This window comes from Triticum dicoccoides, chromosome 3B (genome assembly GCF_002162155.2).
Source record: "Triticum dicoccoides isolate Atlit2015 ecotype Zavitan chromosome 3B, WEW_v2.0, whole genome shotgun sequence".
Lineage (NCBI taxonomy): Eukaryota > Viridiplantae > Streptophyta > Magnoliopsida > Poales > Poaceae > Triticum > Triticum dicoccoides.
The window spans coordinates 390,198,476-390,209,647 of NC_041385.1; the positions used below are offsets into that span (position 1 = coordinate 390,198,476).

At 48.1% G+C, this 11,172-nt stretch overlaps 1 protein-coding gene across 1 annotated transcript; it reads left to right on the forward strand.

Annotated features, from left to right (window-relative positions):
- The first annotated feature begins 640 nt into the window (after positions 1-640).
- LOC119276150 (beta-galactosidase 2-like) lies at positions 641-10,361 on the forward strand. The gene is made up of 20 exons (XM_037557144.1): positions 641-934; positions 2,138-2,246; positions 2,360-2,455; positions 2,553-2,665; positions 2,915-2,981; positions 3,069-3,161; positions 3,255-3,398; positions 3,653-3,741; positions 3,837-3,942; positions 4,027-4,114; positions 7,534-7,652; positions 7,744-7,908; positions 8,083-8,255; positions 8,334-8,443; positions 8,540-8,649; positions 8,738-8,848; positions 8,917-9,018; positions 9,109-9,314; positions 9,393-9,711; positions 9,799-10,361. The coding sequence occupies exons 1-20, from the start codon at positions 852-854 to the stop codon at positions 9,907-9,909; spliced, it is 2,514 nt and encodes an 837-aa protein (XP_037413041.1). The 5' UTR covers positions 641-851; the 3' UTR covers positions 9,910-10,361.
- The last annotated feature ends 811 nt before the right edge of the window (positions 10,362-11,172 follow it).

Below are 11,172 nucleotides of genomic sequence, written 5' to 3' on the forward strand. Positions count from 1 at the left end.
GTGCAACGGCAGCCGTGGCGCATAGGGGAGGTGGGTGCGCCAGCCATAAGGCCCTAGACTACGTCTCTGGAATGATCAGCGCGAGACCTGCGGCGCCCGCACGAGCCCAAAGTCTTGCCTCCTCCCGGATGTCGTTGACGGCACGTCCGACTGAAGACCGGCGCCAAGAGATCCTGTCGGGCACGTCGACGAGGGCGAAGTGTTGGAGGCACCGCTAGAGGAAGACGTACTGGATGGCCATCTCGGTGCGAGCGTGCCCTAGATGTCCGTGATTCAGGCGCGGTTATGGAGGCCGTCGCGCACAGAGAGCGCCTTGCGTCGTCGCTTGGGGACCTTGACGTAGATGAGAGGCGCGACCTCGGCGATGGAGCGACCGTCGAGCCAGCGATCCTCACAAAAATATCCTCGCTCTCCTTTCAAAGGAAATTTTTTTTTCCTCGCTCTACCTCTCTTCTAGCCTTATCACCGACAAGCAAATACTACTCCACTAGGCAAATACTATTCACAAACACTATTCAATACAGAAAATAGCATTACCAAACACTAAGCCGCATAAATGTTTAGAGAAAGAAAGCCATCATGAAGAAAGAGGAAATGAGGCGCAAAACTACACCCGTTGCAGATCGGGAGTGGCAGGAAAAGGGAACCAGCTGCAGACTCTGGACGGTGAAGCACGAGTGAACCTGACAAAGCCAAAGAGAGAGCGCGTGTGTCCTCCACCTCCAGCGAGCGCCTCACTTCACTCCCACTCCCACTCTCACTCCCGGTGGAGGGAAAAGCACCGAAAGGCGCCGCGTTTCCGCTTCTTTTTTTCACCGCACTTCCCTCCCTTTCCAGCTTCAGTCCTTCCCATGGCGTCCTCCGCGCTGCCGGCACCGTCCGTCGTCGCCGTCGCCGTCGCCGTCGCGTTCGTGTTCGCGGTGGCCACCCTCGCTGCGACGCAGGGCCGGCCCTGACATTTGAGGGGCCCTTGTGCGAACTCCATATAATGGGCCCATACACTATAATAGACACTAAAAATTCATTTCCACACCTATGTGTACCACAAAAAGTTAATAAAAGCAAGTGTAAATTTCATTAGCAGATATGAAATATGGTCTTAATACATCATGTATATGTCACATGCTCCAACAACCAGCAACCAAGAAGTCTTCTTTTAACTCTTCTTAATTTCTTGATCCAATTTGACAGAAATTATAGCTCCAGATCAGCAAAAATCAGAGGAGCTGTTGTTTGCCGTATGCCTTTTGCCTTTCTCCTGAAAAATACACAGAGCACAAGTGTATGGCATGCTAAAGAGAAACAACGCCTTCGAGCATTTTTCCATGCAAAATCGCTAATAATAGCATCAAGATCAATGCTATCCAAGATATCCTTCGCAGTAAAAACTTGCTACAGTCGCAGGAACAGTTAAGAGAATTTGATAAGCACTAGACACCTACAACTCTAACAAAATTAAAAAAATCGCATCTGCTTAAATGAATTTATTTGGCAAAGTCATTTTCAGTCAATGCTACAATCAGCAGAATCTACTGAATATGCCATCTTCATACAGAAAGAGAGGAATCAAGAAGTTCAAACATAAGAGCAGAAATAAATAGACAAGGCCAGAGAACTGAGATCCGGAAATTTCATGAATGGGCAATGACTTGGCTGTCTATGAATCTTCGGCACATGTTGCAGGCTGCTGCTCTTGCGTACCTCCAAGGGCGGTGTGTCTGTCGCCTCATCTCCGCCTGCCTAAAGCCCTGGAGTATTTATAGGATGAGAGAAACCAAAGAAATCCATTAGATAATGATACAATTAAACATTGATTAATATCGGGAGTTGGGGTCCTGGGCTGTTCGGAAATCGGGACAATCAATTGGTGAGGAAGACGATGGCGGTTGGGAGACGAACGAGCTGGCGGCGTCTTTCTTGGAGAGAACGAACGGAAAGGGATTCTGGGATTTGTGTTTGCGTGTGAGCTGCCTATTTCCTCTCTTAATGGGCTGCGCTGCTTCTTTTGCGTTCTAGTACAATATTTGTTGGGAATATATATACCTACTTGCATATAATATATGCACAGGGCATGGGCCCCTGCTCAGGCTGGGCCCTAGGCGGCCGCACTCCTCGCCATGGCCCAGGGCCGGCCCTGTGCGACGGCGTCGGCGGCCGTCACCTACGACCGCAAGGCACTAGTGGTGAACGGGCGGCGCCGCATCCTGCTCTCCGGCTCCATCCACTACCCGAGGAGCGTGCCCGAGGTACCGGCTTCTTGCTTCTCCAGCAGCCCCTGCTCCGCTCTCTTTCCCGAGAAAAATGCCGGCTCCCAGTGTGACTATTTTCTTTCTTTGCTTGTTTCTGCGGCCGCGTGCAGATGTGGCCGGATCTGATACAGAAGGCCAAGGACGGCGGCCTCGACGTGGTGCAGACGTACGTGTTCTGGAATGGCCACGAGCCCTCTCCTGGCCAGGTTGCTACTTTCTCCAACAACTGCTATGCTAAAAAAAGGTTGATTTGTTTTGCTTTCTGATGCTGCTTGGTCTGGGTGAATCGATTGTATTGTGCAGTACTATTTCGAGGGGAGGTATGATCTAGTGCGCTTCATCAAGCTGGTGAAGCAGGCCGGACTCTACGTGCATCTCCGCATTGGCCCCTACGTCTGCGCCGAGTGGAACTTCGGGTAACAACCACCTACTATACCCGCATTGCTCTCAACATTTGTTACTCTACCAAATAAGCACTAGCTGGCTGATTAGTTTTCTTACAAGGTAAGTGGTTTCAGTGATTTTCTAGGTGCCAGTTATTGCTCGTGCTAAATCATTTACTACTGCAGTTTTGTGGCTGATGAGGGATGTTGCCATATTGACAAGTCTTGATGTTGACTTCTTTTGAAGAGAAATATGCTAAATCACACTCCCTTTGACTGCAGTGGTTTCCCTGTTTGGCTCAAGTATGTCCCCGGCATCAGCTTTAGAACTGATAATCAGCCATTCAAGGCAAGTGTCGTCTTGGCAGCTCCGCTCTGTTTTAATCCCTAGCTTCTTTCTAAATGTCTGTATTTCCATCATGATTCTTTCAAACAGCTTGAGATGCACAAGTTCACCACCAAGATCGTTGACATGATGAAGTCGGAAGGGTTCTTTGAGTGGCAGGGAGGACCAATAATCCTCTCCCAGGTATGTATGCTTCAAATTGTTTTGACCTCTGTTGCTAGCATATTGGATTTCTTTTCAACCAGGCCCACCTTTAAATCCTCATTGTCCTTGCAGATCGAGAACGAGTTTGGCCCCTTGGAGTGGGATCAGGGCGAGCCTTCCAAGGCCTACGCTTCATGGGCAGCTAACATGGCGATTGCGCTCAACACAGGTGTTCCATGGATCATGTGTAAAGAGGACGACGCCCCAGATCCAATTGTATGCTGTGCACTCCTTGGCTTTAATATGTGTACCCCATAGACACTAGTTCCCTGTTTCTTTTAATGTGCTGGGGTCATTCATCTTCATGACCCCAGTTTCCAAGAATGGAAAGAAAACGTGTCCATCATATTTACTCACTGGATCATCTGCCAAGCTTTTCATTTCTAAAAGGAACTTCCACCCTTACATGACATAATTTGGACTAGGAGATTTCACTCCGCTAGATCTCACTGTTGATTTACTGCTGGCAGATTAATACATGCAATGGATTTTACTGTGACTGGTTCTCCCCGAATAAACCTCACAAGCCTACCATGTGGACCGAGGCTTGGACTGCCTGGTAAATTCATTCTTCTCTCTCTAAAAGGCTACTACCACATGATATTTTGTATGTTTGTCTTTCTCCATGTAAATCTTCTTTTCTCCTTACCGCAGGTATACAGGCTTTCGTGTTCCGGTTCCACATAGACCAGTAGAGGATCTAGCATATGGTGTTGCCAAGTTTATCCAGAAGGGGGGCTCTTTTGTTAATTATTACATGGTAAGTCACACTGATCCTTTCTGTTTAACTGAAGCTTATCATGTCACCAACTTTTTGGTACCAAGTTGTGACGCCTCTTTTCAGTATCACGGAGGGACAAACTTCGGGCGGACAGCTGGTGGTCCATTCGTTGCAACTAGCTATGACTACGATGCTCCTATTGATGAATACGGTGAGTTCACTTCTCCATGCTCTGTTTATCTTCAATGCATGCGTTGCTTTTGGCACATGTTACATTTTTGTTAGAAAATTGAAGCTTCCTTACCCCCGGCCTTTGTACTAACTAAGGATGCATACAACCAAATTATTACAAATCTGATTAAACTGGCAAAAGAAAAAAAGGGAAACATCATGGCAGATTATCAAACACAGACACAATACAACCCGTAGCCGAGTCCCTTGTAATCCCAACGTTGAAGGCTACCAAGAGATTGTCCACACGCTAACTGTTAGAGTACGTAATGGGCCTAATGGGCCCATTAGTCTTAGGGTTAATTAGAGATAAGGGTCGTTTGCTTAGGGGTCAAGTAAGCCTTGCTTGAGAGTCAAGTAAACCTCTCTATATAAAGAGAGGAGATGTATCAATCTAATCAAGCAAGAATTAAGAAGGAAATCCCTTCCCTCTTGCCCGGCCATGGGCAGAAAGGCCCCCGGCCGGCCCTCTTGCGCCCTCCTTCTAGCAGCCACATAACAATTTGGTACCAGCTAGCTTCGGTTCGATCATGTCTTCACCACCGCCAAGCCCGTCTCTTCCACTGCCGGTCACCCTGCTCCTGCCCGCGCCGGGATCCTTTGTCGCGCCCGCCCCCACCGTCCTCACCTGGGAGGACGTGTCCGGGGTGCTGCGGGACCTAACCCAGGCGGTCCAGGAGATCCACCTGTTCTTGGCCGGGTCCTACGGGCCGCACTCGGTTGCGCCGCCCATCACCGCCCCCGCGCCGCTGTGGCTGCCGTGGCAACCGCCGCACCAGGCGGCCTTCGCCGCGCTCGCCGGGCCGCTGCAGCTGCCATCCATCGCCACCACCGCCCAGCCCTGGCTGCAGTGGCAGCCACCGCTCCTGGCGGCCTCCGCCGCGCCCGGCGCGACAGCGCAGCAGCCGCTGCAGCTGCAGCAGCCACCGCGGTCAGCTCCGCCGCCCACTATGGGATGCCCTACGATGGGAGTGCGACGACCTCGTTCCCATCAGCGCCGCCGCCATCCCAGGGCGTCCACATCCAGCAGATCAAGTCCCTGCCGTCGCCGTCACCGCTTCCGTCTTGGATCGCTACCCACCACGTGTTGGCGGCGGTGAGGCTGCAGGCTGCTGCGCGCGGCCTCCTAGCGCGTCGGCGTGTGCGGGAGATGCGTGGTCTGCAGCTGCTGCTCCTCCAAGTTGCCCTTCGCTGCGCAAAGGACCTCGATCTCGTCCGCTGCGTCGGGGATCTTGGGCATGTGGTTTCCCCCACGGGCGGCCGGCATGCTGTTTTCCCCGCGGGCAGCGACCTCAAAGTCTGCGACATCGGCGGTTGGGGGGGCGCACCCCTCCTCGTCATTCTCCATCGCAAGCCCTCCACTCTTCCCTGTGCGGTGCAGACCAACAGCCATACACATGCACTCCTTTTGTCCAGGTGGTGTCCATGGGATCCAGGTGGCTGTACACGTGCACGTCCAAAATAAAGCGTCCTAGTCTATTTCAAGTTGAGAATAATAAAACAAGCCGAGATGTAAAAGGCTTGGTTTTAGGTGTTAGGTTTGTGTTGCGTCGAGTCATGGTTATAAGTTGGTTAGGCTGCAGCTCGAGGACAAGCTGCATGTCCAGGTGGGGTGTAGTGTTAGAGTATGTAATGGGCCTAATGGGCCCATTAGTCTTAGGGTTAATTAGAGATAAGGGTCGTTTGCTTAGGGGTCAAGTAAGCCTTGCTTGAGAGTCAAGTAAACCTCTCTATATAAAGAGAGGAGATGTATCAATCTAATCAAGCAAGAATTAAGAAGGAAATCCCTTCCCTTTTGCCCGGCCGTGGGCAGAAAGGCCCCCGGCCGGCCCTCTTGCGCCCTCCTTCTAGCAGCCACATAACACTAACACCAACTACGCAACAATGAGGCGTAGAGGAACTTAGTCTTCAATGCGGCGCCTCCAACGAGAAATAGGACTAGCATCGTCGTCACCGGATTCAACCAATAAGGCCACATCCTGGATTTTCATCGGGCAGCATGTATCGGTGCACCATAGCAACGCCTTCAGGAGGAATGCCGTGGTTTCTGAGTCTAGATAGGCAGATAGCCAGACCTACGTTGTTACCCTGGATAGAAGCTGCCGACTGAGCCCTCTGAGATGCCCCCATGGCCGGATCCAGTTGAAGACTGCACCATGCAGTGCCTGGATCTGTCACCACCACAGCTGATTGCCTTGGACCCGCCTAGCTGATCATGCCGGCTGCCAAACGGCTATCGTGAAATGATGGCTGATACCGGCAAAAGGAGACACATGAGGAGCTGACCGCCGTCGTCGCCATCTGCTGGAGTAGCTGAACTGCCGCGATCTCCACTGATCACCATTGGATCCTTACAAGCAGGCCGCCCTACGATCCAAAAAGCTGCGCCGCCTTCTTGGATCAGTTGTCCCACATCCGTGCTGCCATGCCTCCAGAGGAGACACCGACGACGAGGAGTAGGAGGGAGAGTTCCCCGATGTCAGGGGCTGGATAGGAGGCGGTCCCTGACAACGACGAGGTGACAGATCACAAGAGGCGGTGGTGGCGGCTGCTGCTCTGGGGGAAAACCCTAATCGCCCCTGGGTGCACGTGGGCCGCTCAGGGAGCGAACCCTGTTGGCACATGGTATATACTCCGTTCACAAGTATAAGATGTTTTGGATATTTCAATATGGACTAGTGCATACGGTCTGAAATGAGTGAACACACACACACTAAAATGTGTCTGTATACATCCGAATCAGAAAAAAGTTACAGTAGAACATCTTATAATAGTGAACGGAGGGAGTACTTTGAACCTATTTCATGCCACATAGTGGTTGCTGCCACTTGGATATTTTTTTGTCTGAAGCGGCCCTTGTATAGGCAATTGCCCTTACTAGTGAACTTGAATGGAACAACGATGCAGTTTAGGTATTTTCTGACACCTTCACCCCTTAATTAATTGTACAAAGCAATGTGGCAGCATCCACATTCCACTCTGCAGTATCCAGGTTCAAGTCCATTGCCTGAGTTACAGAGAGATTTTCATCCACTCCAATTCTCAAGGTCCATAACCTTTTAAAGACACAGATGGAGAATAATTTGTTTCTCTAAACAATGGATTAGCAACAATGCAGTGATTTTCATCCACTCCAATTCTCAAGGTCCATAACCTTTTAAAGACACAGATGGAGAATAATTTGTTTCTCTAAACAATGGATTAGCAACAATGCAGTGTCTGATTGCACAAATCGTTTTATATATTACCTACATCGTAATGGTGACATTTGGTGCTACATTACAGCAAAATTGTTTTTTGTTCTTTCTTTGTCGATGTTGTACAGCACGTACTTTGTTATTATGTACCCCCTAATCCTATGTACCAATTTGACCGAACTTTTTCCCTTTGCTTCCTCAGGCTTATTGAGAGAACCAAAATGGGGCCACTTGAAGGAGTTGCATAGAGCCATCAAGCTTTGCGAACCAGCCCTGGTTGCAGGAGATCCCATTATATCTTCCCTTGGGAAGGCTCAGAAGGTTGTGATGACATTCTGTTCTTTTCTCTACTTGAGACCTACACTATTTCGTTCATAAGCCAGAACTGACTTCTTGGTAACTTTCTGTTCAGTCATCCGTTTTTAGGTCAAGCACAGGAGCTTGTGCAGCTTTTCTTGAGAACAAGGATAAGCTATCTTATGCAAGGGTATCGTTCAGCGGAATGCATTATGACCTGCCTCCTTGGTCTATCAGTATTCTTCCGGACTGCAAAACAACAGTCTTCAACACCGCTAGGGTGAGATTAGGCACTTGAGCTATCTGGTTAATTTAGTTGGCTTGCTTACATTGTATATTCATCCAAGCTTAATATGTGTAGTTTCTTTTTTACTACCGTTATTTAAAATCTGTATCTGATCTGAATTTTTGCCTTTTTATCATTATTTAAAGTTTTTGTGATATGCTTATACAGGTTGGCAGCCAGATTTCACAAATGAAAATGGAATGGGCTGGAGGACTCACATGGCAGTCATATAATGAAGAGATTAATTCCTACAGTGAGGAGGAAGCATTTACAGCGGTAGGATTACTGGAACAAATAAATATGACGAGGGATAACACAGACTACTTGTGGTATACAACATAGTAAGTGGCCTAACTCCACCAACAATATGAATATATGACTCTTTGCAATTCACTGGTACTAAAAGTTTCATTTTCAAGTGTTGATGTTGCGAAGAATGAGCAGTTCCTCACCAGTGGGAAGTCTCCAAAACTCGCTGTGATGTCGGCTGGTCATGCTTTGCATGTTTTCGTTAATGGACAATTAACAGGTAACTATGAAGTCTCTGCCACGCTTGACAAAAAATTGTGCATCTCTTAACTGTCAAAAGCAATTGATCTTCAAATACTCCCCAATCCGTTCACAGGAACTGTTTACGGCAGTGTAGAAGACCCAAAACTAACGTATACTGGGAGTGTGAAACTATGGGCAGGAAGCAACACTATTTCATGCTTAAGTATAGCAGTTGGTCTCCCTGTAAGTGAATAGTTTGCTAACTAAGATGGTACTCTTGGTCATGCAATATTTGAGCCTTTGTATATTTATTTTCCATTCCTGTATACAGAACGTTGGAGAACATTTTGAGACTTGGAATGCTGGAATTCTTGGTCCGGTGATACTTTATGGCCTGAATGAGGGAAGAAGAGATCTCACATGGCAGAAATGGACCTATCAGGTAATGTATGTTGTTTTAATGTGCTGTGCACAAGCATTAACATAAAAAAACCTAATGTATATGGGCAGGTTGGTTTGAAAGGTGAGGCTATGAGTCTTCATTCACTTAGTGGAAGCTCATCGGTAGAATGGGGAGAACCTGTACAGAAGCAGCCTCTGACATGGTACAAGGTAATGTGAAATTTGCATGTGATTAGTTGGTACCCATGTGGTATAGCCATCATTTTTTAGAAGATGTATCCCACAGTTGCCTCTTTTCAGGCTTTTTTCAACGCACCAGATGGTGACGAGCCATTAGCCTTGGACATGAATAGCATGGGGAAGGGGCAAATCTGGATCAACGGTCAAAGCATTGGACGGTATTGGCCTGGCTACAAGGCCTCCGGAACATGTGGTTACTGTGATTACCGTGGTGAATATGATGAGACGAAGTGTCAAACCAACTGCGGTGACTCTTCTCAGAGATGGTAGGAACTCCATGGTTTAGAAGTAACTATTACAGAACCACCCATGGCATTATTTACATCTATGTCATGTTCCTTCAGGTACCATGTTCCTCGCCCATGGCTTAATCCTACTGGGAACCTATTGGTGATATTCGAGGAGATTGGTGGTGACCCTAGTGAAATTTCAATGGTGAAAAGAAGTACTGGAAGTGTATGTGCTGACGTGTCTGAATGGCAGCCGTCGATGACGAACTGGCGTAGCAAGGAGTACGAGAAAGCTAAGGTCCACCTCCAGTGTGATCATGGGCGGAAAATAAGTGAAATAAAATTTGCCAGCTTTGGCACACCGCAGGGGTCCTGCGGGAGCTACTCAGAAGGCGGATGCCATGCACACAAGTCGTATGACATGTTTCGGAAGGTAATGGGTTTGCGACCATCGCATTAGTTGGGCTTTTCTTTACCTAGTCGTGCTTGTACCTAGAATCTGAATTGGCATTTCTTGCAGAACTGCATTAACCAAGAGCACTGTGCGGTAAGCGTGGTTCCAGAGGTATTTGGTGGAGATCCTTGCCCTGGGACAATGAAAAGGGCTGTTGTGGAGGTTATGTGTGGCTGAACTGCCAAGGTATGTCGTGGAGCATGGTCCATACAGGATTCTGGCAACAGGTGAAAGTCACAGTAACCGTGACGCACAAACTGTCAGAAGTTACAGAAAATGAGTTGTATTTTAGACCGAATCATCAGTGTATGTACGTATTTAGTTTAGCCCATATACATGGATTTGCACGGACGGGAAGATTAGGATCGGTAGGTGTGGAAAAGGGTCTAGATACCGCTCGTCTGGTTTGCGGAGAGCCCGGAGGAGACTCTTGCTCACCTGAGTCCTCATGTGCAATGGCTTCTTCTGGATTGGAAGAGGTCATGTTCATTTTTCGCTCATTGAAGGATGCAAAATGTAATGTGCAGGGGCACCACCCCATTCATGCATTGTTATCTTGATTCTAACTAGTCAAAACAGGATAATGGTTCAGCTCACTAATAAAATTGCTCCGTTGTGTTATGTACTCATGCATCGCATATGTGCTGTGATTATTGAGATGTGGTTTGGTTCAGTTGGTGTCAGGTCACGTGTCAATTTAGGCCTGTCGTGTGATGGCTGATTTGTTTGGATGTGAGTGAGAGTGGTGGATCTGGTAGTACAAGAGACAAGCGATCTATTTACTTTAGGGCCTAGGCATGACAATGGTGAGAGAAAAATCGTAAGAAAAGACATGTCTTCGTGCTTCTTATTTAAGAGATGATCTCTTAGCATAACAAATCGTAAGAAAAGACCCGTCTTCGTGCTTCTTATTTAAGAGATGACCTCTTAGCATAATATGGCTCACCATGTTTTTAGAAATAGTTAGTTAGAAGATAAGCCTAAGAGATAACCATTGTACATGTTTTTTTTGTCATCTCTAAACTACATGTAATACGTAAGATAAAATTGTCTTATCAACCATTGTACATGCCCTTATGATTGTATTGCCCGAGTGTTGGTCGGTGATAGGGAATATCATCGGAGAGAGGTTTTCTTGGATAACAAGGTTTTTGCCGTGACGACAACTCAGGAAGAAAATGGGGGTAGGTGAGAACCTTACCAGCAGATGACCCTACAATAACACAATGGCTAGGTGTCAGTCAACTAACTTTCGATTTTGGGTTAGTCGATTTTGAACTTCGTCGGTGGGAGGTCAGAGGGAGGGAAGGAAGGAGCTCACCGGAGGGCTACCCACCATCTATCTTAGGGTGGGAGGTGGTGGCGGGAGAGCGACGGTGGTTGGGGGCGGTGGCGCAACTTCGCCGCAGAAAGTCTTCGTCAACGCCGGGGCTACAGGGA

Bases quoted from the DNA above. Each gene is read 5' to 3' on its own strand.
- LOC119276150 (XM_037557144.1), top strand. From the start codon at position 852: ATGGCGTCCTCCGCGCTGCCGGCACCGTCCGTCGTCGCCGTCGCCGTC. The intron at 935-2,137 runs TGCGACGCAGGG...GGGCCGGCCCTG, and splicing joins TTCGCGGTGGCCACCCTCGC to TGCGACGGCGTCGGCGGCCG. The intron at 2,456-2,552 runs GTTGCTACTTTC...TGTATTGTGCAG, and splicing joins ACGAGCCCTCTCCTGGCCAG to TACTATTTCGAGGGGAGGTA.